At 38.4% G+C, this 27472-nt stretch overlaps 3 protein-coding genes across 8 annotated transcripts in view; 2 read left to right on the plus strand and 1 right to left on the minus strand.

Annotated features, from left to right (window-relative positions):
- The window catches only part of cacna1c (calcium channel, voltage-dependent, L type, alpha 1C subunit), a 155279-nt gene extending 144848 nt beyond the window's left edge, over nt 1–10431 (minus strand). The window contains exon 1 of one of the 6 annotated variants that reach the window (XM_067428211.1): nt 9907–10431. In XM_067428211.1, the coding sequence (XP_067284312.1) occupies nt 9907–10033 (127 nt within the window). In that variant the 5' untranslated portion in view covers nt 10034–10431. Of the gene's footprint in view, nt 1–894; nt 1750–9906 lie in introns of those variants that run through there. The other 5 variants (XM_067428216.1, XM_067428213.1, XM_067428210.1 and 2 more) reach the window with 5 other exon arrangements.
- Nucleotides 4623–18659, plus strand: dcp1b (decapping mRNA 1B). Its single transcript, XM_067428218.1, has 10 exons — nt 4623–4842; nt 5771–5940; nt 6119–6159; nt 6386–6513; nt 11057–11123; nt 12892–13015; nt 13142–13264; nt 13348–13962; nt 14147–14305; nt 17719–18659. Exons 2-10 carry the CDS (start codon nt 5797–5799, stop codon nt 17797–17799), a joined length of 1482 nt encoding a protein of 493 aa, XP_067284319.1. The 5' UTR covers nt 4623–4842; nt 5771–5796; the 3' UTR covers nt 17800–18659.
- Nucleotides 18660–23977: 5318 nt separating this feature from the next.
- Nucleotides 23978–27472, plus strand: part of cacna2d4a (calcium channel, voltage-dependent, alpha 2/delta subunit 4a) — a 51188-nt gene continuing 47693 nt past the window's right edge. The window contains exons 1-7 of the mRNA XM_067428217.1: nt 23978–24081; nt 25138–25219; nt 26185–26301; nt 26469–26528; nt 26614–26776; nt 26852–26983; nt 27290–27350. Coding sequence (XP_067284318.1) covers nt 23990–24081; nt 25138–25219; nt 26185–26301; nt 26469–26528; nt 26614–26776; nt 26852–26983; nt 27290–27350 — 707 coding nt within the window. The 5' untranslated portion in view covers nt 23978–23989. The remainder of the gene's footprint in view (nt 24082–25137; nt 25220–26184; nt 26302–26468; nt 26529–26613; nt 26777–26851; nt 26984–27289; nt 27351–27472) is intronic.

Raw genomic sequence — 27472 nt, forward strand, 5'->3', positions numbered from 1 at the left:
CAACCAGCTTTTTGCATGACAGATGTGCAGTGGGCCCGGGGGCGGAGCTACATTATTGCCCGCAATTTACAGGTTTTGCTCGGATGCGTTTGCTCACTCAGGTGCGGCAGGTGCGCGCGCGGGGAGCGGGCTTATCATGAGCCGCGCTGTTGCTATGGGTCGGCAGCTCCGTTGCCACGGCGCCAACAGGCGACGGCTGGAGGCCCTGGATGGAGGGGGATCTTGTAAAGGGAAAAGACTGAGGCTCCGCGCTTTTCGCAAGCGTTAAAACCACGCAACCTGTGGAGACTGCTGCGCCACAGCAGCTGTCTCATGAGAAGGGAAATTCAACAGATGCACACGGGAATGAGGGGGCATGGCTGATGGTGCTTCATATCACCATTTGAGATGCTCTAAACAAAATAATCACTGTGAACTGATGCGCCTATGACACCACCCCGAGTTCATTTGAGCTGCTGGACTGTGATCAATGTAGTTTGGCCACACAATATTACTAAAAGGCCATTTTAAGTCTGAAGCAGCTGGCAATAATCGATTGACATCTGTGTGCGCGTCTGTGACCACATGATATATGATCAAGCCGTGGCGTGTCCATAAGCAACCAACAAGTTCATCAACTAGGCTACATATGTGCATTTCCCTCCAAAATAATAATAGAATAGCTGTCGGGCGCGAGTGGTTATGTTTCATGGCATTTGTTGATCGTCCTCCAAACGCGATTTCAGTGCGCAGAGTGTGTTTGAAAATGGAAAGGTTCGGGTACACCCCCGCGTCATGCCCATGATAATGCCAACACACTCATCATACACCCCCAACACATCCATATGGCACACACACACACACACACACACACACATAGTTTCCAAACAGAGGCAAGACAAATAGAGAAATTACCTTGATGGTTTTCAAGGGTGTCCTCCGGTATGTACATGTTTTTGCTTTCATTTACCATATATGTGGTCCAGCTTTATCCGAAGGTGAATGAAGAAAAGGTTGTAAAAAAGAAAGGGGGTAGGAAAAAACAACCCAGGGGAAAGAAATTAAAGAAAAGGGGGGGTAAAAAAATGAAAAACGCAAAGCGTAAGATATTCCTTCTCTTGCGGCTTAGTTAATATTACCTGATCCCCATTATGGAGCTAAAGATCAGGAAAGGATATTCGCAGGAACCACCTAAGAAAACGAACCAGTGCATCTTTGGAACATCCGGGCCCTACCTAAGAAACATGATACCAGCGCCGCTTGCTGATAATCGATAATCAAATCGGCGCGATTCGCTCGGAAACGGTTCAAAAAGGATGCTGCAACAGCCAGAAGAAGCGCAGGAAAAGCGGGCGTAGTTTCAGAGACCGTTTCAGAAAGCGCAGCACAAGGTAAAAGGTGTGTATATTCCAGATCTCACGGGCTTCAATCTTCACATATGATCGACTCCATCTGAGATGTTCCACAACAGGCGTAGTTTGCGTCGCGCCTCGTTAGGAAATAGAGTGCAGAATCGGCCGCGTCCAGTCCATATTGGAGAGAAAGGGGAGTAGTCAGTCTGTGGCCCTGCGGAGAGAGAGCGCACACCACCAGCCTCTCTGCAATGATCTGACGACCAAACCCCCTCCCCTGTAGACTCCCTGACTGCTTCCAGATGTGACTGCGCTAGAAAGGAGAATAAATCCTCCACGCTTTTCCACACGGGCTGTATCTCTTGAGGGAGAGAGCAAACTTGGGGAAATCGAGTCAAATAAGCCCCAACACAGTTAAGCGAGTCAATTTCTTTTACAGTTCAAAATCATTTGAGATGGTGATTTGTACCACAGCAAATCTGGTGTAAATACACTCAGCGTCACGGCTCCATGCACCATGTTTAGACATTATCCACTTCCTGCTGGTTGCTGGGATGCCACCTGAATGGGTGAATGTTGAGTTCCCCAGCAGCAGGTGCCCGGCTGATTTTTCTCTTCAGCTGAGCTTTAACCGACCTGATCTTCCCATGGCAGGACAAGCTGTTTCCTGAGGACTGGCGGGTTCTGATAAAGGGGACGATGGGGCCTGGGAATTTCTGCAAGATGACTGAGAATCTTTCATCAGCTAACGGCCTAGTACGAATTTAGCAGGCCCTTCCCTGGTCCCTCCCTCCAGCCATGAGAAAACTTCACATGTCCCAAGAGACACTGGCCCCAGATTATCCTTTCTCTCTCGCACTCTCTGCGCATCAGAATTGCATATTTTGAATATTCAGTCAGTCAGGAGAGTGGTACACATGTAGAAGGAAGAGAAACTCAGAACTGCAGGATTTCAGATGAAGGAATAACAAAGTTCACGGATGTTCAGTCTACAGCCAAGTTCTTTGATTGAATTTGACTTCGAACAAAAGTTCATGACAGAGGTCAACGATTTCCCTCCAGCATCCTCAAATAATTGATTAACTTTGGAATGTTTAAACAAAACAGAGAGGAAAAGTGTTTTTTAGTGCCACCCTGTAATCATGAGCTTCTGGGAATCCAGGGTTCCAAAGAATCACGGGCATCGGTACAGAAGGAAAACTTGTCAATTCACCGCTTCAAAGATTAAAAATGTCCTCCCAGCTTCCAGACCCACATTTCAAATGTCAAGACTAATCATGTCTGTCTGCACACTCAATATGATATACAACAGTGGCCGTGCTCTACAGCTTCGGCTAGATGATTCTTTCACCAGCACTATAATTATACCAATTTACTAATTAACTAAACATAACTGAGGCACATCCTGTTCCCTTCTGTACTGATTCATAACCTATATGTCTCCATGCACCGAGAGTGAAGTGTAGCCTACTAAACAGATTTTTTTTTAGGTCTTAGATAAATGTTAATTGGTTTAATAATGTTAAAAGTTTACTAACTTTTTTTCCACGTTTTATCAGCTAAAGCATACAGACGTGTATATAAATTCAAGATTATTTTAACAACATAAAAATAAAAAATAAATAAAAAAAACTGTACAGGCTGATCTGTTCTCTGGAAAAGGTTTAAAATCCTGCCGAGAAAGATGATAAATCACGAGTACCGGTAATTGTGCAGTGATGCCCTCTAGTGGCATGCGAGTAAAATGTGGTTGACTAAATTGTCCTTTAAACGGTAAATTGACTAAAAAAGACTAACTAAATTATAATTTGACAGCCACCCTGAAGAAACCGGTGTTTTGCTCAAGGGCTCAATAGTACCATTCAGTTCCCTGTTGCAACCAAAGTAGAATCTTTAGTTGAAACTGCTTTTAAAAGATGCACTCGGTTTTTTGTATTTTGATTTTTGTATATTATGTTGTGTTGGCAACTTGGCTGGCTTGTTGTGAATGCCGCATTATGCAAAATCATATGGCTACTAGTGAAACTTTAAAAATGCATTATTTGATCAATTTATTAAAGTCCTATTCAAAAAAGGTCCTCCTTTAAAGGGATAGTTAACACACACAAAATAGATAGATAGATAGATAGATAGATAGATAGATAGATAGACAGACAGACAGACAGACAGACAGACAGACAGACAGACAGACAGACAGACAGACAGACAGACAGACAGACAGACAGACAGACAGACAGACAGACAGATAGATAGATAGATAGATAGATAGATAGATAGATAGATAGATAGATAGATAGATAGATAGATAGATAGATAGATAGATAGTCCTGGCTCTTCCAAGCTTTATAATGGCAGTGAATGGCTGTTTCTGTTTTGAAATCCATAAAAGTGCATCCATCCATCCATCATATAACTGCTCCACACGACTCTGGGGGGTTAATAAAGGCCTTCTGAAGCAAAGTGATGCGTTTGTGTAAAATTAATAATATTCATATTTAAAACTTTACAAACAGTAATCTCTAACTTCCGCTAACTGTTCTCCTTGCGTCCAAATCTGAGTGGCGTTCCAGCTCATGACAAAGGATGCTCCGGTGAGACTATGCTAGTTCTCGCAAGAAACTAGTTTTGTTATGCTCTATCCTTTGTGCTAATGCCCTTATGCTACACCAGCGTCCAGGCCATATGCTGGAATGCCAGTCTCTTGTGAATGTGCCTACGGAAGTTAGAGATTGCATTTTGTAAAGTTTTAAACGTTATTTTTCTTACACAAACACATTGCTTTTGCTTCAGAAGGCCTTATTAACCCCCAAGAGCTGTTTGGAGCACTTTATGATGGATAGATTCACTTTTAGGAACTTCAAAACAAAAACAACCATTCACTGTCTGACTTTATAAAGCTTGGTATAGCTAGGACAATTTGTAATATATAACTCTGATTGTATTTGCCTAAAAGAAAATTGTCATATACACCTAGGATGGCTTGAGGTTGAGTAAACCATGGGCTAATTTTTATTTTTGGGTGAAATAATAAGAATATTCAAACAAACAATTAAAAAAACGTATAACTTCAAATGATCATGTATAGCCTACCAAAGCAGGAGTAGTGCCGAATTGCGAGAATTTCAAATCCTAAAGCTCTCCACTGGATGCAGCGTCAGCTCACTTCATTACTAACAATGACCATGATGAAAATTAAAGGTCTGGCGGTCTCAGGTGAGCTCAAGAAGATTAATCGGTTATTCAGGCATTGATTACTTTTCCAGTGTGCGCAGCCACTCGGCGATCAGCTCGTTCTGTCTTCTTGTCAGCGCAAACATGGCGAGAGCGGCAGTGGATCAGGACTTAGATAAGTGAAATGAAGCGCTATATTCCCGCTGTAAAGATTTGCAGAACATTGGAAACATAATACCAGTAGACCGGAGCGTGAAATAAAGTACCTCAGTGCTATTTTAGAGAGTTGAATATCGTTTTAAAAGGAATTTTAGGATTTGTGCGATATTTTAAAGTGCAGGTAAGTTTACTCCAGTTCGATCTATAACAGAGATGCAGCAGCTCACCAAGGCCTCATTTATTTAATTTGAAAACGCATAGATGCATGAATTATTCCATTATTAGTAGTATTTTCTAAATCAAGCATCAGCCAGTATTACTAGTATTCTTCGTACACGGTTGGGGATTTCGGCAAACTGCTAATCCGCAATATGAAACTTCTGTGTGTACTTTCCCTATGTGCTAACTAAGCACATGAAGGTTGCCTCAAATCGAGATCGCTGTAATATTTTCACTTCAAGCAGCCAGAACACATTAACATACTCGGGGGTGGGATCTTTTGATTCGGGCAAGTAAACAACCAGTCAGAATACCTTAGCAATTTTTTTACGGTCTATGATAGCAACCGCATAGGCTCTCCTTATCCACCACACTTCATCATAGATATGGGTTTTGCACGGGTAACGTATGCAGAATACGCACCACACACATTTGACATTTGCTTTTATATATATTCCATTAATTTAATTTATAAACATGCAGCCCTGTGTAAATGTCTATTATTATGATTTCAACTAATTTATTAAATTAAACTTAATCAGGCCCACTTTTATTAGATATTTAAATTCATTCAGGCTTGATTGTTTTTAACCTTGTACAGAGGCCAAGACGATTGTGTTGTAGGTACAGCTTTTGGTCATATGACTGATCTAGGTATTGTCTAAAGCTCACTGAACTGAAATATAGTTCAGATAAAGGAAATTTCTGTGCATTGGTTCTGTGAAAATATGCATTATAGGCAATGAAGGAGTGGATGCAAACAATTGCCTAATGAGCAATATAGTTACTCTAAGACTATGTATTGAGCAGCCTGAGATATGTTGGAAGTAACCTCTTTGATTTTAATGTTTTAAATTATAATCCTGGGTGACTGAATGTTTTTTTTATAGAACTGTTACAGAAAAGGACTGGAGCCATGACTGCAAGCACAGGAGGCGGTGGGAACTGTTTATCCATGAGTCTGTCTGCCTTGAAGAGACTTGACCCTTATATCAGCAGCATCACAGACCTGGCCAGCCAAGTAGCACTCTACACCTTCAACAACACCACTAATGAATGGGTAAACAATTATATCAATGCTATGAATTACATTATTAATGGTAGATTCATTACTACTGTTATGAAGCTGTAAATATTATAGTATTTATAGACTTGTTATTTAATGTTAAAATTATTTATGTCTAAGTTAAGTATTAATCATAAAAACATAAATATAAATGTTTATTTTTTTTCTGCAGGAAAAGACAGATGTGGAGGGAACTCTGTTTGTTTATAACAGGTTTGTATGTTTTCAGAAGTGAAGCAACACACACAACCCTATGTATCTAAAGTGGTTCTAAGGGTCACAGAAATAACCTGCATGATATTCTTCAGCCTTCATATAATACACTTGACTGCACTAACTTTGCAAAACTCCCACTCACAGTTGTTTAGGTCCTTCAGACTCATAAGGTTTAGTTTCCCACTCATGCTATGAGTTTTAATGTCACTTTTCTGTGCATCAGGCTTGCCTCCCCCAGGCACGGCTTCACCATCCTGAATCGCTTGAGCATGGACAACCTGACTGAACCCATCACTAAAGACTTGGATTTCCAGCTGCAGCATCCATTTCTCCTGTATAGGAACGCTCGTTGTAAGTCTGTCTATTTGTGAAACAAGAGCTCAAATGCATCAGTGTTAAAATATTTTAAAAAGTAAACAAGTAAAAATTGTATATGTGTGTATATATATATATATATATATATATATATATATATATATATATATATATATGTATATATATATATATGTATATATATATATATATATATATATATATATATATATATATATATATATATATATATATATATATATAGCGAGATATTGATACATATAGCTGAAAATGTGCAGATTTAAAGTATTATTGTCAAATAAATGTAAATGTCTGTTATAACAGACTGGAATAAATAAAAATAAAAACTATAGTAGGTTCCAATTCTCACTATTAACTAAAACTTTTGCTTCCATAAACTCCTAATTACTGCTTAGTAACAGTAAGGAAGGTAGTAGTTAAGTTTAAGTATTGGGAATAGAGGATGGATACCTGACCTGAGCCCAACGGTACCAAACGGGCCGGGGGTTCGGACAGATATTTAGAAATGACGTTCGGGTTCGGGTCGGGCTCGGTCACGTCAGCTCGATAAGGCATTGAACCTTTTAAATTTAAAAAGGCTTATTATGTAAGTAGCCAAATGCGCCTGTTTAACTTGATGCAATGGTTTGTTTTTGTGATTAAAATAAATATAAATAAAGATTACTCTAACATCCGTCTTCCTGTGTGCGGAAATTTTTTTATGTCGCTGTGACAACAACTCGCAGCAACAACGCGCAACACGTGTGCATATTACCCGCGGCATTTACATTCCAGCCAGCAATAGTAGCAATGAGCGCAACTTCACTGGCCGAAGGACAGCCTTGAAGCCATCCACAGTTGATGCAATCCTTTTTCTACATAAAACCTCAATTAGCCTAAACTTTGATGGATATTATGTAAATAGATCCCATGTTGCAGTTTAGTAACCATACAGTTTGAGAAAAATGGTAAGAGTGACTTTCATTTGAATAAGCATTTCAATTGTGTTACGTTAATGTTTTGTTCTGTTAGCTTGGGCCATTTTTAGTAGACCTTTGTCCATTTAATTTCAGTTGGCTATTTGATTGGGCTCCGTGTAACATTTGATGCCCCATGTGCGTGCTAATGCGCTCGTCTGTAAACATTTCAGAATGCCTTCGTACAGTTGCTTAATAAAAGCGGGCTTTCCACACAAACATACATCATTAGTATATGAAAAAAACAAACAGATTTTAACTGTCAGGCTCGGACATAAATATCTTAATGCCTGTCGGGCTCGGGTCGGGTTCGGTTACTGCTCTGTCGGACGCGGGCCGGGCTCGGACAGAAAAATGCGGCCCGATCCACACTCTAAATTGGGATGGATAAGGGATGTGGAAACAGAATAATGCATTTAATATGTACTTTATAGGTACTAATAAACAGCCAACATCCTAGTACTATGCATGTTAATAAGTAACTAGTTAATCGTGAGAATTGGACCCTAATATAAAATTTTACCAAAAACTCAATATATGTTTACATATATCCACTATAATCGAAAAAAGTAAACTATTAAAAAGTAAAATAGTTTCTTGCATTGCATTCAAGATTTACATTTTATCAATTAATGCATATCCTAGGAATCGAACCCATAACCTTGCCTTTGCTAGTGTTTTGCTGTAAAGCTTGAGCTACAGGAATGCCTTCATGGGGGATTGTACATGAGATTTTGGGAGATGGGCTCATCTATTATTTCTGGGCTCATGGTTCAGCAAACAAAATTACTCTCTCTTTACATCTGTTATCAAGACCCATCTAGGTTGATCTGGGTATTTAGCATCCTGTGTAAGCTCACCGTGCACATGGCCTGAAACGGATGTTAATACCAGGTGTAAACAGTGAAGGGAGCACACGGTGAACATCCATTCAAAAACTGAAAAATTTAACAGCAAAAAAAATTGTGTCTGGATTGAGAAAGCTATCAGACTGGTGTGTGTGAGATCAGAGTTTGCTGGCAGGCGTGCATGCATGAGAGGCTCCAGAGCCACAGTGCCTTATATGGTGCAGAGAAGTGTGTGTTTCTCTTCCAGTTTCCTGCCAGCTTCACAGACCCGATCAGCCAATCATGATTAGATAACAAGCCCCTCTCACATGCAAAGACTTCCAAGGAAATTCATGATAAAGAGACCTACAAATAGAGTGCATGCGGAAAAGCCATAAGTACTTCAGACTGATTAAATGAATCATTGTTGATCCTGATGTTTCAGACAGTCCTAAACTGATGTTTGAGCTTTGCTGTAAAGGTGAAAATCCGTGCTAGTGCTGTCTGACGAGAACCTTTAAAATGGGTGCCTCCGTGTCAGCATATAGGAAATATTTGTCACCACCAAGTGTTTATCTCTGCTGCGTCAATGGGAGAATGTTGTGAGTGGTAGCCAGAGCCTTGCTTTGTGGTTGTAAAGATGTTTTGAGTGTTTTTTTGTTCAGTGACGCAGCACACTGTATGTCACTACTAAAGTGTTCTGGCTCATTGTAGGGTGTTCTGGGTAGTTGCTTATAGTCAAGAGCCTACCAACAAGTCTCAAGTTCTGCAGGGATGACATGCTTTTGTAGGCCAACCTAGAAGTTAGCATCACCTTTCCCGGTAGCTGCTAGGATTTTTCCATTGACTTGTGGATTATTGTATAAAATAAGCTCTGTGACCAACCAACCAATAAATAAATGTGCTGCGTGTTTCAGAGTGAAGCACGGCACTGTGTTCTTACATGTGAGCAGCTCATTATCCGCCTGTGTTTGCAGTGGCTTGGTTCCCAAAAATGTTAAGACAGCCATAAATACTAGTATTGTAATTTTGCAGTTGCAAAATAAAATAATTATTATAATATTATTTTCTTAAATACTCTCTTTATTTAAGTGAAATTACACTTCAAGTAACATATTTTGTTTGTATTTTAGTAATGTTTATATTTTTATTTAATAATAGTAATAATACATTTTATTATTATTTTATATAGTAGTGATGATGTATAATAAAAAAAATGCCAAATTTTACAGCCCTACAAACACTGGAAACATGGAATTGTGTAATTACAAAAAATGTATTGAAATGGCAAAAAATTGTGCAGCTCTGATTTTAGGTATTGTTCATACATCCTTAGCACAAACAGTTCAAGAGTTACTTTTCAATACTTGTAATAGTCGAATACTTGGTATCAGCAACAATAATACCTTTGCAAACAACACCGATGAGGTTTTTGACAACGGGAAGTAAGAACTGTACTGTCCATCTTCTACAATGCTCTCCCTCATGTGCCAAGGGTGCTGGATTCTGTCAGCCCGTCACTTAAACAAACGCAGTGTTGTGGTTGTGATTTGTGACAGTGTAGCTGGAGACTTTCAGCAGGACTGTTGAGTATATGAAGCTCTTACCTCCTGGCCGCACAAACTTGTAGCCCAGCTCTCTCTCCGACACAAGTTTTCCTTTGAACCGCACCTCTACTTCCTCCTCCAGTCGCTCGTGCTTCAGCCTGCGCCGACTGAACAGCCCCCGCAGCATCTTCTTTCACTTTCTGAGATTTGAATCCTTGGCAGATTGAAGCTTTGGTCTACTTGAAGTCGGTAAGAAGTTCACAGTCTCTTCAGTGCGCGTGTGGATTCAGCTCCATTCAGTAAAATATGCAGCAAACGCTCCTGTACTCTCTGTCTGACATGAGCGAGGGTGTACAGTTTGGGTGTTTTTCTTTTCTCTTTGTTGTGTTTTGCTAAGTTCAACTTTAGATGTATTTGCAGTGTCCTCTCATCCCTCTTTCTGTCCTTCTCCTTGTTTTCCGCCCCCTCTCTTACTCTCTCTGAGACGAGTTCCTCGGTTCCCAGGCAGTATTTTGTTTGGGGTTTTTCCCCAGGCGCTGACCCATGTGGTACTCTGCTCTGAGAATGAACGGTTGTGGATAGAGCACCAGCCCTCTCTCTCTCTCTCTCTCTCTCTCTCTCTCTCTCTCTCTTTCTCTCTCTCTCTCTCTCTCTCTCTCTCGCTCTCTTAATACTCTGGGTTTTATCGCTCCGCTACTTCTGGAGGTGAATGGAATGGGTCCTGATTCAGCTGTCAGCACCAGGCTCTAAGTTTAGTTCATGAGGAACCACAGTCTGAACCCATCCCTGAAATCTCTGTTATAATTCATCAACTGTTAACTCGCTAAATTATAGATATATCTATAATTTATCAACTGTTTTTACTTGCTAAAATCGGTATTGGCATCAGCCCCCAAAAAAACATTTCGGTCAGGCTCTAATCCGAGCCCTTCATCTTGGTGTTTAAAAACATTTTAGTGTACTGGCACAGCAGTTGGCTCCAGTTTTGCTTGGGCACTTGGGAGTTTGAACTGTTTGAGAAAGGAATGTCAGCTAGCGTGTGAGTATGTATGATGGCATTTTTAGTGCATGTATGCTGTCATTTTCAGTGGTACCTTTCCACAGTTTATTCTGATCATGTGCTAACATTAGCATTTTCATCTGATAATGATTTGTTTTGATTTAAATGTGATTAGTATTAGTATTAATCTTTTTTTATTTATATTGGCAGTGTCCATCTACGGCATCTGGTTTTATGATAAAGAAGACTGTCAGCGTATAGCGGAACTCATGAAGAAGTACGTTTTTTCCACCATTTGCAAACTCACACAACTTTCCCTTCTCACTTAAGATGATTCTGTTTCTGATTTCAAGTTCATTTAATGAATCATATTCCTTAACAATTCTTTTAATGATTCTACTAGTACTTTTATGATGAATCATAACATATACTTAATACATGTTAAAGTTTTTTAGTTATTTATTTAGAATGTCTAGTAATTAAACCCCACACAGCAACAATACATTTGAGACTGTAATTTATTCATTTACAAGAGCCTACTCATAAGATTCCTTTATTCCTAAATTGCGCTACACGCGTTAGCTTTGTCAGGGCTCAACATTAACGCTTGTCCGTGACAAGTGAAAAATAATTTTACTTGCCCGACGGCAATAACTAGCCAATCACCAAAATGCAAGAATGATTGTGCATTAATTTAATGTAAGTGGCGATCGATAGTGGTGGATAATAATATATGATGAACTGACAATAACAAGGTCGCGCTGTTGACGCTCGTGCAGCCTCTCAAGGAGAAATTACAACACCAGAGCGTTTAAGCTATTTCCTGAATACCATCACGACTGAAAATGACACTGCTTTCATATGACAGTTTCATAAACAATTAAGTAACATTCACTTACATTTACATTCACTTAAAGTCACTTACATTTTAGATGCAATATTGAGTGCTTTTGTTCGATTTCAGCAGCGAAAATCGTTCACACACCGCAGAACCGTAACGCGTCTTACAGCAACAAATGTGTTACTGAACGATTCAGTTTGAATTAATCGTTTGAATGAACGACTCAATGACTCACTCATTAAGACGGCCACCTGCTTTTTGTCTATTCAAAACTAGAAATCTCAAAACATTATTTAATGCAGTTGTAATTTTTCAGTGTAAATTATTTAATTTTATTGTTAACAGCCCTTACAGTGTCTTATTTAATTTAATTTATTGATCAAATTGAACAATATAAAATTAAACCTGAAGCATAGCTTATATTTAAAAAGATTAGGGGGGAAATGCCCTTTATAAAAGATAAAAATTCACAAATATGCAGATTTAAATATGGTGAGAATATTGCTTCAGAATAAATTATATTTACAACACACACTATTAAAAAAATATCGAACTTTTTTCCGGACAAGCAAATTTTTTACTCTGACAAGTGAATGAACGATTTACTTGTCCGAAGGACAAGCACATGAACATGCTTAATGTCAAGCCCTGTTTGTGTTTGTAGTTTTAATCGAATCTGACTTGAAATGGTTGTAGGTAAAATTAGCCATTAGAGTGTGCATGGATCTGCATTTCAAATTTTAACTAGAAAAAGTAGACCATCCAGGTATCTTTGGAATACTTATTTCAACATACTATGATTTGGGACACACTAATTCTAATTTCAAATACTATTTAGGATGGATAGTATAGGGTTTGGCACGGAACATATGCCTGAATGTGGCCCTCCAGTAGCAGGATATGACATCACTGATATAGCAGTCCCCAATCTTTTTATCTCATCATAATAAATTCCAACTTCAAGCTTACAATTTGCCTTTATTATTTTGTTCTTTTTGAGGAAGAGGAAGCACTGAGTATTTTTAATACTTTGTTCCATTTGGCATGTTCAAAAGCTGTTAACAAAATCAAATATCAGTACAATCTTGTTTTTTTTTTTTTAAATACCTTGTTAAAAAAAAAACTTCAACAAGAATGGGTTGCTCATTTCAAACCCTAACTTTCACTTTCTCACAAACACACTCTTTCTTTATGTGTATATCAGTTTGGCAGGGCAGGAACAGCAGTTAAAGCCACAAACATCAACTGAATGTGTCTCTCCACGGTCAACAGAGCAGGGCGTGGATATAATGCAGATGCTCACTAAAGCACGAGATGATTATGACAAGGTGAGACACAAATTAAAGTCTTCTCTTTTCTTGCACAACTATTATGTGCACTAGAGGTCACCAGTGCGCAGTATACTTATCTTACTCATGTTTTGTTTTTCCTTTCATTTATTTATTTCTTTTTAGGGAAAAGTCAGCGAGCCAAAAGAAATTGGCAGTGGTGGTGTCATCTATGGAAACCCTCATTTGATCAAACCCATTCCCCTCAAACCAGCACAGGATGCACATATTCAGGGACAAATACAGCAGGTGCAATCTCTCAGTGTGTTTGTGACAGTTTTTGTTATCTGTAAATGCTAGAATGTGTTTAAAATTTTTTTACTTTCTCTCAGGATGCAGAAATGGACTCAAAGCACCTCTCAGTTGTCACTTTGTTTGGTGCTCAGCCAAAGCCGGACTCTGTCTCACCACAGCCCAGCTCAACTGTCAGCAGAGTTGGCCCAGCAAGGTCTGCGGTGGCCCGCTCGCTGTCTTATGATGATCCTTCTCCAGCAGGTGGCGCTGTGGTGTCCAGCACCCCTATGCAGCACTGTCCAGCCATCCACAAGCTCATGTCTGGTTCGCTGCTGCAACCTCTGTCTGAATCCCCAGAGAGCCGTCTGTGTGAAAACGGGGCAGCCCATAACCAGCCTGACCCAATACAAAAACTGCTAATGAACCCTCCTCCTGTGGCAGGGACCCCAGGGATGCCTTTCTTACAATTAAGTCAGGGAGAGAGTGGGGTGGGGCCCCAGATTCCCCCTATGGCTAAAGTCTCAGGGCCGACACCTGCTCAGCACTTGATCTATGTTCCAACTAAAGCACCCACTGCTGGATTGGCAGGGAATGTGGTGTCGCCTCACGAACTTCTACAGAGGCTCACGTTGGTGCAGCAGGAGCAAGAGCTCCATCCCCGACAGGAGCTCCTACAGCCCAGTCTGACTGCCATCAAAACCAATCAGACTCAGGTGACATAAATCAATTTTGATTAAACTATTTGAGAATCTTTAGGCATATGTTGCATTTATGCTCTTACACAGACATCTTTAACTTAAAGATAATTAGTAAGTTATTCTGCAGCATCCTGTATCTGTAACCTGTGATTTTAATGTGTGTGTGTGTGTGTGTGTGTGTGTGTGTGTGTGTGTTCAGGTGATCTCTCCACAGCGTATCCCAGCAACTATAGCCCCCACCCTCCTGTCACCCAGTGTATTTGCCCACAATAAACCCACGAGAATAGAACCAGAACCAGCTGAACCCAGAGCACTTAGCAAGACTCAACTACAGGCCACGTTGCTCCACCTCATTAAGGTCAGAACCAAACCCATGTCCATCTTGATTATTTCAATATTATAAAATGGGGCTGTTAAATGTTTTAATCTGATTGCCTGGGGAACGTTCTAAGATAAAAGCAATTATTTTCAGGGAAATGCGTGGCAACAGTAGATTAAGGCAGGTCTTGACTGCATTACACTTCCATGTCTTTACAGTATACAACAGCAAAATAACCAAAACCCACAGCAACAATGACCAAGCAAAGAAATTAAAGAGGAAAAAAACCCAACAAATTATTTCCATGTTTTTCTCACAAAATGATGTTTACTCTCTTTCTCCGCTCTCCCACTTAAACACACATTCATACACTACGGACACACACCTGCACAGAAACTTGTTGTCAGCATTTACATTTACATTTATGCATTTGGCAGACGCTTTTATCCAAAGCGACTTACATTGTATTCAAGGTACACATTTTACATTTTTGTCAAGTCTTGCTTTCCCTGGGAATCGAACCCATGACCTTGGCGTTGCTAGCGCCATGCTCTACTCATTGAGCTACAGGAAAGACTGTACTGTACTGTCAGCACTGCTGGCTTTCTGTCCACACTGAAACAACGTTTGAAAACGGCGTCTTCGCGTTGTAGTGTGGACTGTGAAGACGGAGGTATTTAAAAACGATGACGCATGTTTAGTCATGTGACACATATTGTACCAATAGATACGTATCTTTATACTGCTATGTATATAACCATATAACTTTCGCTATCCTCTCAGTGAGGTATGAGGGGTTTTATGCATGTGCATTAAGTTGAATTTGGCGTTTGACATTTCAGTGAGAATGAGAAACTTTTGGAAAATGTTAGTGTGGACGGAGAGCATTTTGAAACGAAAACTGTTTTCAAATCTATCTGGATTAATGTAGATGTAGCCTTACTAGACGCTGCTGCCGAACACTGTTGAAAGAGACGCACAGACTGAGGTAATTCACATATGCACACTTGCACACTGCATTAGTCTGCTATCAATGGCTCAAGTCTCTATTGCTAGCTCTAAAACAACATTTTGGAATTATATAAGAGGCTTAGATTTTGATGCTCAAGAAAATTGTCCTGCACACAAGAGAGTTTTAAAGACTAAACAAAGAAGACATTGAATTTGAAAAATAATTACCACCTCGGTTGTGCATTATTTTTCTAATAATTCAGTGTCACGTCGTCAACTATTCCTTACTTAATAATATATTTTAGAGATGCACTTATGCTGCTAAATATTTTTGTTAAACTCTGATACTTTTTTCTAGATTCTTTGATTAATTGAAAGTTTCAAAGAGCATTTGTTAATAAGAAAAATAAATATTTTGTAACATAAATGTCTTTACTCAGCCGTTTGGTCAATTGAATGCTTCCCTGATGAATAAAGTATTAGTTTCTTATTTTTTTTGTTTGAAGCCACATTATGCTAGCCTAGAAATCTAGACGCACCGTAGTGGCAGCAAATCTAATCTGCCGCGAGTGTTTAGCAACTCTCAATACACGTCTGAGCTGTAATAACCAAACTCTGGTCAGGCCAATCACATCGTGTAGAGTCGGTGGGCAGGGCTTAACATAATGACGGCCGAGTTGCGCTTGCATGCTACTAGTAAATACAGAAGACTTGGAGTTAAGCTTTTCTCTGAGTAAAAAACAAAGAACGGCATGGAGGTCATTTTTAAGAAGGGAAGATGTGTTCGGAGTTTTGCCGACTGGATACAGCGAAAGTTTAATCTATCAACGAGCTCCGCTTCACGTAGCCCTGGTTGGTTGTAGCTCTGGTTGGTTGTAGCGCTATCATATTGTGTGCAGAAGGAGTTTGAAAGACAACCGTTTATCCGCCCCTTGGATTGAGCCCTGTCAATGGTGAGTTTCCACACCAAACATCTTGATATGGGACTGGCTTGTCAGGCTAACATTATGCCATTTTTATTCAAAACAAAGGCATAGCTTGATGATGCCTGGATTTCGATGAGCTTTTATTTTGGCGCAGACAACCACTTCCGCTTTTTCCGGCCATGCGTACGCAGTGCTGTTTTATTATATTATATTTATTATTTAAGTGTTAAAAGTTATGTTATAATGCTTCTCTGTGTGTTTGCTCTGTGGCTACTATGAGACACTTGTTGCAGTGCAGTAAACTAGATCGATATTATGCATGGTAAAACATGGTACTCATGGTAAATCATGAAAACGAGATTTGAGCTGTATAACAATGATTTTTTTATGTCGATGAATGTATCCAAACAGTCTAATTAAACACATCATTTATTAAAGCATGGTTGGTGTTGGTTTCTACAAAATAAAACCAAGGAAAATCGAGGGTAACACGGGTACAATGCTGTAAGGGTGGATCGCCTACAGTGGTTCTGACTGCAGGATTGCCGAATGACTAAAGAAACGTTATCAGCGTGATGGTAGAAAACTGTACATTTCTTGTCTATAACCACCCACTGCAACTTATACCAACGACGGAAATAAGCGCAGTTACAATAGCAAAATATGTGGGAGAGCGCTGCTTTAATGTGACTATATTGTATTGCAATAGGGAGCACTTGAAAGTCAATACCAAACCAAAACTAGTTAGCAAATCATTTATAATTGAAAGAATTTAATGACAAAATCCGGTTATGGTTACACTTAAAATAGTTACAAAATAGATGAATGAGATGATAAAACTTATACCATTAATCGTACCCAGCATGTATAGAATGTTACCTGAGAGATAGGGAGAGACAGAGAGAGATAGAAAGAGAGAGAGCAAAGAGAAGAGCCAAAGAAGGCCCTAGAAGAGACAGCCAGAGAAAAAGACAGCGTCAGAGGAAAGAGACCCCCAGAGAAAAAGAGAGACCGTCAGAGGAAGAAGACCCCGAGCAACAGTTGTAATCTTCTTTTATACATCCCTTGACCATGTGACTGAAACCCTGAGACATTCAAACTGACCAGTCAGACCAGACTTCCCCCACTGTACTACAGGTGTGGCACCATTTGGCCTACAGGCCCTCAACATCTCTTTGTCTTTAGGAATCCCAAACAGCCCCACTGATAAGAGAGAGGGGGTTGAAACACAGTAAAACAAATGTCTTTGTTCAAAGAAAAATATCAAAATATCTTTGATTATTTTGGATTCTTTCAATGCCATTGATAGGAGCCGCACGGATGTGGTCTGTGTCCTGGTTAAAATTGCTTGTTTCTCTGGATTTAAACATTTAGCATAATGAAAGTACACAAGTCAACAAAATGTATAACATTGTTCTATTTTTTGTGTGGATATTTTAATTTAAAAAAGTACATATTGTGCCTTTAAAGTCCAGAAAGTTTCTTTTTGCATGACTAATATTGTCAATCTTAATTTGTTTGACTGTGATCACTGCACTTCCTCTAATAGTTTTTTTCTCTCTTTATATGATTCAGAATGATGCCTCATTCCTGGACACCATCTATGAAGCATATGTCTCCCGTCTCGCAACGGACTTCAGCTCAAAACCTTTCTAAAGCAGGAACACCATCTGAACATGTCCATTATACATGCAGCCTATGAATACACGCTATGAATACATATCAGCATCCCATCTCAGGACTACGCTGCTGTTCTGAGTGTAGCGTCCAATGAGTTCTTCAGCTCCTCAGCACCAGATTTACAACAGAAAGAACAGTTTGGTTGCAAATTTTATGTTCTTCATACTCTAAATCGAATGATCTGAATGTCATATCAGCTTTGAATTTGAGATGTTTTTCACAAGTGGAAATCTTAAGTATTTTATATATCTTTGAAGGAGAATTTTATAATGGAAATTTAATTTAGCTTTCAGATATCAGGGTTGGAAATGTGCTATCTGTTGAGATGGAAAGACACACTCCTTTTTATGAAGGCATTTTTATCTTTGCATATCTAAACAGACCCACAAAAGAGAGAAAAAAACAGACCCTAGCCTGAAATATAATAGAAATAACAGGACGTATGACAAGACAAACATGTCTTGTCTTGGATTCTATCATCTTCATCATAGCCAACACAGGCACAAACCGTCTTCATCCCTCCACATGCCAGTAGGAATAGTTTATTAATTTTAAATCACATCTTTAAATTGAAAATTTATTTTTTTTGTTTAAATGTACAAACTAAAGTGTTCATATATATATATATTCTATTTTTCTATGGTGTGTTACTTCTGTTCTTATATCAACTTGCTGGAATATTTTAGGTTCCCTTTTTTTTATAAAACAAAACCCAATACCATGTTATCAGTGTTTCCCAATCAACGGGTTAAAATTTAAAACTATTTTTATTTTATTCCATTTGTTTTTCTTATTAAAATTATATCTCAACACCCCATATAGTGTATGTTCTCTAATCTTATTCTAGATCTGGCTTTATAATTAATGTATGGCTTAGTAAAATTAAATATGCTACTTATGGATCTGTTATGCCTGAAAGGTTTCAGAATACATTAAGAATACTTAAGATCATTAAGATTTTTTTGTTTGTTTGTTTTGAAATACATTAGTACTATATATATATTTATAATATAGATATAATGTAACAAAAGATTTCCATTTCAAATGAATTCTGTTTATAAAAATATTAGGCAGAACAATTGTTTTTAAAATTTATAATTATTAAGTTTCTTATCAGCAAATTAGAAAGATCTTCGAAAGACGTGATTAACGACTGGAGTAACAGCTGCTGAGAATTTATATTATTATATTTCACAATATTATGGTTTTGATTTTTGATCCAATACGGTGAGCATGTAAGACTTCTTTCAGAAACAGGTTGACAGGTTTATGTAACTAACTCATATCCACATCAACTAGCTAATATTATTAGCTAATGACTTAAATGAAAACAAAGTTGTCTTTGGCCTGGGGTAACATGCAGTCCTCCATTGGACCAGATTTAAATCTCTGGACTTTTTTGTTTTAAGGCCCGTTCACACCCAGAATGATAACTATATTAGCGTCCACACCAGTGTTTATTCTAAGTGTGTGCTGCAGTTGTGTTGTCTGTCAATTTAAATGCTTGTGCTCCTGGAAGTAGGATGGATTCTGAGTCCAACATTTCTCTGTGCCATTATCATAATACAGGTGCTGGTCATATAATTAGAATATCATCAAAAAGTTGATTTATTTCACTAATTCCATTCAAAAAGTGAAACTTGTATATTATATTCATTCATTACACACAGACTGACATATTTCAAATGTTTATTTCTTGTCATTTTGATGATTACAACTGACAACTAAGGAAAATCCCAGAAAATTAGAATATTGTAAAAAGGTTCAATATTGAAGACAACTGGTGCCACACTTTATTCAGCTAATTAATTCAAAACACCTGCAAAAGCCTTTAAATGGTCTCTCAGTCTAGTTATGTAGGCTACACAATCATGGGGAAGACTGCTGACTTGACAGTTGTCCAAAAGATGACCACAAAGAGGGCAAGACAAAGGTCATTGCGAAAAAGGCTGGCTGTTCATAGAGCTCTGTACAACTAGTATACAAAGTACAAAGTAGACAAGCAATTGGGATAACTGCACCCTGGAGAGGATCGTGAAACAAAACCCATTCAAAAATGTAGGTAAGATTCACAAAGAGTGGACTGCAGCTGGAGTCAGTGCTTCAAGAACCACTACGCACAGACATATGCAAGACATGGGTTTCAGCTGTCGCATTCCTTGTGTCAAGCTACTCTTGAACAACAGACAGAGTCAGAAGCATGTTGCCTGGGTTAAAGACAAAAAGGACTGCCGAGTGGTCCAAAGTTATGTTCTCTGATGAAACTTAATTTTGCATTTCCTTTGGAAATCAGGGTTCCAGCGTCTAGAGGAAGAGCGAAGAGGCTCACAATCCACGTTGCTTGAGGTCCAGTGTAAAGTTTCCACAGTCAGTGATGGTTTGGGGTGCCATGTCATCTGCTGGTGTTGGTCCACTGTGTTTTTTGAGGTCAATGCCGCTATATACCAGGAAGTTTTAGAGCAGCACTTCATGCTTCCCGCTGCTGACCAACTTTATGGAGATGCAGTTTAATTTTTCAACAGGACTTGGCACCTGCACACAGTCCCAAATCAAGCAGTACCTGGTTTAAAGAACATGGTATCCCTGGTCTTAATTGGCCAGCAAACTTGCCTGACCATAGAAAATCTATGGAGTATTGTGAAGAGGAAGATGTAATATGCAAGACCCAACAATGCAGAAGAGCTGAAGGCCTCTATCAGAGCAACCTGGGCTCTCATAACACCTGAGCAGTGCCACAGACTGATCGACTCCATACCACGCCACATTGCTGCAGTAATTCAGGCAAAAGAAGCCCCAACTAAGTATTGAGTGCTGTATATGCTCACACTTTTCATGTTCATACATTTACACATTTGGCTTTCCCTAGAATCAAACCCATGACCTTGGCATTGCTAATGCCATGCTCAACTGAGCTACAGGATTCATATTTTTCAGTTGGCCAAGATTTCTAAAAATCCTTTCTTTGTATTGGTCTTAAGTAATATTCAAATTTAATATAGTTGATACTGAATTTGGGATTTTCCTTAGTTGTCAGTTATAATCATCAAAATTAAAAGAAATAAACATTTGAACTACATCAGTCTGTGTATAATGAATGAATATAATATATAAGTTTCGCTTTTTGAATGGAATTAGTGAAATTAATCAACTTTTTGATGATATTCTAATTATATGACCAGCACCTGTAGTTGTGGTGTGGACTCACTTTAGAATGATTTTTAGAAATATATCTTTATTGTTAACGTCCTTGGTGTGAACGGGCCTTTGTTGTCAACATTAAGGATAATTACTTTATAATTATTACCTGACAGAAATCCTTATAATTACAAACGTATGAAAAAGTCTTGTAATTTGATTGGTCAAAAGCTGTGGAAACCCTATTAACAAGACATATTGTTGCCCTCCGGTCTCATCAGTTAATAACTGATTGTGTGGATTTATGAGCAAGCAGTTATCATGAGCATTAGCGCTGATGAACTCAAGCAATCTCAAATAAGTGCTTTAATCAAAATAAATATGGCAACAGCCAGAGTGCTGCCAGGAGTGCACATGTTGTTATGGGTGAAAGATTCTAAATGTATACTTCATGCTTAGACTGTGTGTGTGTGTGTTGGGTTGAGCTGATTTGTATGATCTATCCCACACCCAAACACACAGTCACATTACGGCCCAACCGTTTGAATACAGCAAACAAGGGAGGATCACATGCATGTGTGTTTCCCTCCGGGTGTTTTTGTACCCTGTGTAAGTCAGTAATTGCAGAAGGGTTTTATTACAGCATTTATGTATGACATCAGTCAAATTTCGTTTCCTGACATTTAGATAATGGAGTTCTACACCACGACTTAATAACAATAATAAACCAACATAAAACAATAACAAAATATTTCATAACAGGTCTAGCCAGGTGCATTGTGAGTTTATATTTAAAAAAAAATGCTTAACTTTTTAGGTTGCCTTCTATATGTGGAGGTTTTAAACAGAAATATATACTTAGATGAAAACCAATATTAAAAGAACAGTGCTAAAAAGAGATATTTATTTTATATTCACTACTGTTCAAGTTTGGGGTCAAGTTTTTTTTTCAAGAAGTGTTTTTGTAAGAAGTCTCTTATGCCAACTAATACCGCATTTTAATAGGAGCAAAACTGATTTAAATAACAGCATTTATTTGAAATGGAAATATTTGTAAATGTCTTTACTGGCAGCTTGTTTTTCTGATCAATTTAATGCATTCTCAATGTTCTTATTGGCCCCAAGACTTTGAATGGTATTTTTGAAGTTTATTCTTTCCTCAGTCATTTTTTCACTGCAGAGATGCCAATTGAATTCTTTAAAATCTATCCCTCACAATAAAGCTTAAAATTGCTCTCTCTTGCATGGGCAGTGCAAAATGCATCCTTCTGTAATCAGTCACTGTCTCAACCTACATTGTCACAAGACTGAAATCCTCAGCTTACATCTGTGTGCAGGTGTGCATCTGTCTGGAGGATGGAAGCTGTTATCTACACTAACTGGGTCACAGGGAGAAATCCAGAGCATGACATCTGGACACTGATACTCGCAATCCAGCATGTGTGTGTGTGTGTTTTAGAGAAACTGGATGAGCGATGTAGCTGTTATTAAACTCATACTGCTATTATTAAAGTCAAATGAGATTTCACAGGAAGACAAATTATTGTTTTAAAGAAAAGTAGAAGCTCATTTTTTTTTTTTTTAAATAAGTTGGGTTTTTTAAATGATAAACCAATATAAATCAGTATAAATGAGGACAAAAATATATGGACACTTTCTTTTGTAGATATAAAAAATTATAGTGGAATACGTTCATAGTTAATTTTTATTAATAAACCTATGTGAACTTTATAACCTACACTGTTCAAAACTTAGGTCAGTAAGATTTTTTTTTTTTGAGTGTGTTTTTTAACATTTAAATTAAATAATTTAATTTATTAAGGATGCATTAAATGGATCAATGTATTTGTTTGTATTGCCATATCAGCATATGTGGCTTTTTAATGACAAGATCAATGTATTAAAAATACATATATAAATAAAATTAATTTCAAGATTTTTGATTTGATTAAAAAAAACTTATATTGGTGTAACACTTTTGTACATATCGGTGGTACACCAACTTTCATCAAATTGATCATAAGTGGCAGTAAATAATTTTTATATTTTCTTTGCATTATGCTGAAAAACGGTTCCCTTGCTAAACGTTTGTGATTAAATGATATGAGTTGCGAGGAAAAGCTATATTTCAGTGCTTTTGCATGTGAAAGCAAAGTTTCTCAGGGGAAAACTTCTATTACGAGAGAATACAATACTTCTGCAAGAGAATGCAAAAACATTGAAATATAATTTTTCCTCCCATCACATTTATTTACCATCACCATGACCCTTAAGGGGCTCCATATGCTAAAATCACTTTGGCCAGCTGTTTAAAAGTAAATGCCTAAATGGCTCAGAAAAGTGAGAAACTATGAAGAAAAGTTGAGGAAATATCTAGCATAATTTATGTGCATATTCCACTTGCGCAATGACATTCATACATACATACATTCATGTTGCTTCAGTGTCCTTTTTTGGTGCAAGCTTTAGTTTCCTTCTTTCTAACAGATCAGTAAACATCTGACAGAAACCCTTACCGCTCACTCCTTTCTCTTTCTTTATATCTCTCTATTCCAATATATCATGCCCCTCACCCATCCTACATCCTCTCTGTCTCTCTCCCCCACTGTGGGAATTGAGTGTAATCCATGTGGATTATCATAGTGGGGAGGGCAAAGGCAGTGTGTGAGTGTATCTGCTTCTGTTTCAGTTCCTCCCAGCTGCGCTGAACACAAGATGAGCATTAGAGAGAAGAGAAGACATCGGTGGAACTCTTAGAGGATTCATACAAAGAAATGTGACAAAGAAAATGATGGAGGGATGAGATGTAAACATCAAGGGGGAATGGGGATAAGAGCCAGATGCCATTATTTAAGAAGAACTTTCTGGGAAGATTTCAGACATCCAAAACACAGTTCTGAAGTTTCCGGAGTGTCTGTTGGCCACAATCTGATATCAAGACTAGACTGGGATTACCGCAGACAGTCTGTCTTCAGGATCCAGTGAGCTGGAGAACACACATACTGCTGTTTTATGCACGTGGCAGGGGTTGATGGGTAGGATGAAGAGCATCACACTGCTCTGGGTGCTGTTTTCAAGTTGGACCATCCAAACACAAGCTCAGACGAGGATATCGCCTGAAACGTGAGTCCAGTTCATACTAGCACAAGTTTAACTTAACCCTCAAAACACTTCCAACAACCCTGCTCAATTCGAGAGAGACCATCATCTTTTTAGGGTCCTGTATTGCTAAATTCAACAAAAATAACTCACACTTGGACTTTGCCCTCACACATTTACGAAACTCAAAATAGAGATGAACCACTAATAGCACTCCTCTGATTCCTTGTGGAGAACTGCAGTATGTCTCAAGATCACATCTTAATGCTTGCAGGTCATGACCTGCACACCTCCTGTCACTACTTAAATACAGCCAAAAGCACTGTAAGCCAAAGCTTAACCTCCATTGGCAACATTCACTCAAAATCCACACATACAGCCTGTTTGAACAGACTTTTTGGTCTCTGAGAGCTAACTTGGTTCCTGAAAGTACAATTATGGAAAACACACAAACCTTAATAAGCTTAAAATCTTTATCACACAGGCAGAGCAAAAGCAGAAAATTGTGACCCTGTGTTTTCATTAACAAACCACCACTGCTCTCACAAGAAATTGCTAACTGTTTTTGATTTCAAGGATCTCCTTGCAATTAATTTTGGTTTTTAGTCACATCAGTTCGATAACATACGCAATACTGTCAGATTGTTTTTGATGTTTTTGAGAGAAGTGTCTTATGCTTACCAATGCTGCATTTATTTGTTAAAAAATACAGAAAACCTGTAATATACTACAATTTATTAGCTACAATGATTAGCATCATTAGTCTTCTGTGTCACATGATCATTCAGAAATCATTCTAACATTCTGATTTGCTGCTTAAGAAACATTTTATTATTATGATTATTGAAAACAGTTGTGCTGCTTAATATTTGTTGAAACAGTGATAAATTGAGAATTCTTTGATGAATAGAAAGTTTAATAAAATGCACTCTAGAATGTCCCTCCCCCAGACATTTTACTCTCTGCAATGTCACGTACGTGATATTTATTTTCAGATCAACTTTAAAATTAACATCATACTCATATGCTGAACACCAGGGAGATTTAATGTCTAATGATTATAGTTTGTGTTTTGAACAGGGTTCAACAGTGGGCCAATGCCTTTGGAAAACAGATTTTGGACTTGTCAAGCAGATACTCAGGTGCCCAACTCTTACAGAAGGTTTGTCTATGTGACAGTAAAATAATGAGTAATTATGACTCTTCTGCTGTGTGGTACTGCAATTATATATATTTCTTTCTCCTGATAATGGGATTATTCCTGAAAATGGGATATTACCCCCTCATTTCAATCCTAATATCACAGCAATCAGGACATTTATGATATTGTCTGATAATCTACAGAGGATGCATGTTTTATCCATAAATCATTACATTAGCAAAATGTCTAACTGAAATTTCATATGCAGCTGTGTCCAGTTACCTGGCATCTGTTTGAATTTACACAAAACTCTAATTAACGATACTTTGTACTGTTAACCACAGACCCGGTGCCAGTCTACGAGCAGCCCATCTGCCTACCAGAAAGGCATAACAACCTAAATATGTAGGCTTTCATTCACCTTAAGGCCCTTTATTAGTGTAGCACAACAGCAGGATGTGCCTGAACAGTGAGGCAGGAAAGGGATTAACCTTCCCAGACTGCTGCATCTCCTCCTCCCTCTATTCCTTCTCTCTTTTTTTGTTTTTGCGTGTCTAATCTAAGCTCAGAATAAAGCCTGGTACTTTTACAGTGTTTTGTGGAGGTGGATTATCCCTGTCTGACCTCCGGTTCCACTGGCCAATAAGTAGAGAGCAGGACTCATTGATTCTGCTCTCAGTGGCCTTTGATACTAACAAAATGTCCCCGCAAAGATAGCATTACCAGACATGTCTTAACTTGTGGGGACATTGTTTTGGTCCCCATGAGCAAAACAGCTTATAAATCATACTAAATTATCTTTTTTGAAAATGCACAAATCCAGAACGTTTTCTGTGAGGGCTGTGTTCACGGGTAGGGTAAGGGGATAGAATATGCCATTTGTACAGATAAAAATGATTATTTCTATGGAAGTCACCATAAAATGCGTGTGTCTGTGTCTGTGTGTGTGTGTGTGTGTGTGTGTGTGCACGCGCATCCATGAGCAGAAATATAAAGATGTGGAGCCCATTGTCAAGATGGTGGAAGTGGATGGTTTAAAGATGGTAAAGGAATTTGCTGAAGACATGGAGAACATGCTGGGCAGAAAGATGAAGTCGGTCAAGGTCAGAGAAATCAGTGTATTGTAGAAATGCGTAATTCTAAATGGTAATAAAATAAATGAAATTCATACTTTGAAAATAAATATTTAATCATTTAATTTAATATCTTTTTTTATATTTGGAAGATCAATAAGAAAGCATCCTAAATAATTTTTATGTGTTTTATGCAGAGATTGGCAGAGACAGCAGAGGATGCAGATTTCTATCATGAATATAATGCCACATTAGAAGTGAGCTATCCATTATCCTTCCTCTTATTCTCCTTATTCTCCATACTTCAATCTATGTTCAGTTATTTCCACTTGTTTTCTGCAGTTTGAATACTTCAATTCCATGATGATTAACACATTGGATGAGGATGGGAACAATGTGGAGCTGGGAGGTGAATTTCCTCTGGAGGAGAATGAACACTTCAACAAACTGCTTGTCAATACTCAGCAAAGTGTCATACAAGTGCCCACCAATGTCTATAACAAAGGTAAGACACAGAAATGAAATTTTCATCCCTAATTGGAAACTGAAGATAATGCAGATTTCGCTCATTGTCTCTCAGATCCTGATATTCTGAATGGAGTGTTTATGTCAGAAGCGCTGAATGACATATTTATCAGTAACTTTGAGAAGGACCCGACTCTAACCTGGCAGTACTTCGGCAGTTCATCTGGATTTTTCAGACTTTACCCTGGTAACCATCAACAGCCTCACCCCTTCAAATACACCATTGTAGGTTACTGAACATGCAGTTTTGCTCATTCAGAGAACTGGAAGTCTGACTGACACAGAATTACTGGTGTAGTTATTGGGGACACAATGACTCAGGCTCTTCTCTCTGCCTCTCTCATTCATCATAATGTCATGTCAGTGTTGACACAGTAACCAAACCGATAAACTCAGGCTTCACAGATCTTACATGCAGATGAACACAGAAATCCTTCTTCCTCTCTCTCACAGAGAAGAGACAGTAAACATATTCAATTATATGCTTTTAAAGGTATCAAGTGGACACCTGATGACAATGGAGTTGTCACTTTTGATGGCAGGAATCGCAACTGGTGAGTCTGTGTGTGTGTGTGTGTGTGTGTGTGTGTGTGTGTGTGTGTGTGTGTGTGTGTGTGTGTGTGTGTGTGTGTGTGTGTGTGTGTGTGTGTGTGTGTGTGTGTGTGTGTGTGTGTGT

The sequence above is a fragment of the Pseudorasbora parva genome, chromosome 20 (assembly GCF_024679245.1).
Source record: "Pseudorasbora parva isolate DD20220531a chromosome 20, ASM2467924v1, whole genome shotgun sequence".
Classification (NCBI taxonomy): Eukaryota; Metazoa; Chordata; class Actinopteri; order Cypriniformes; family Gobionidae; genus Pseudorasbora; species Pseudorasbora parva.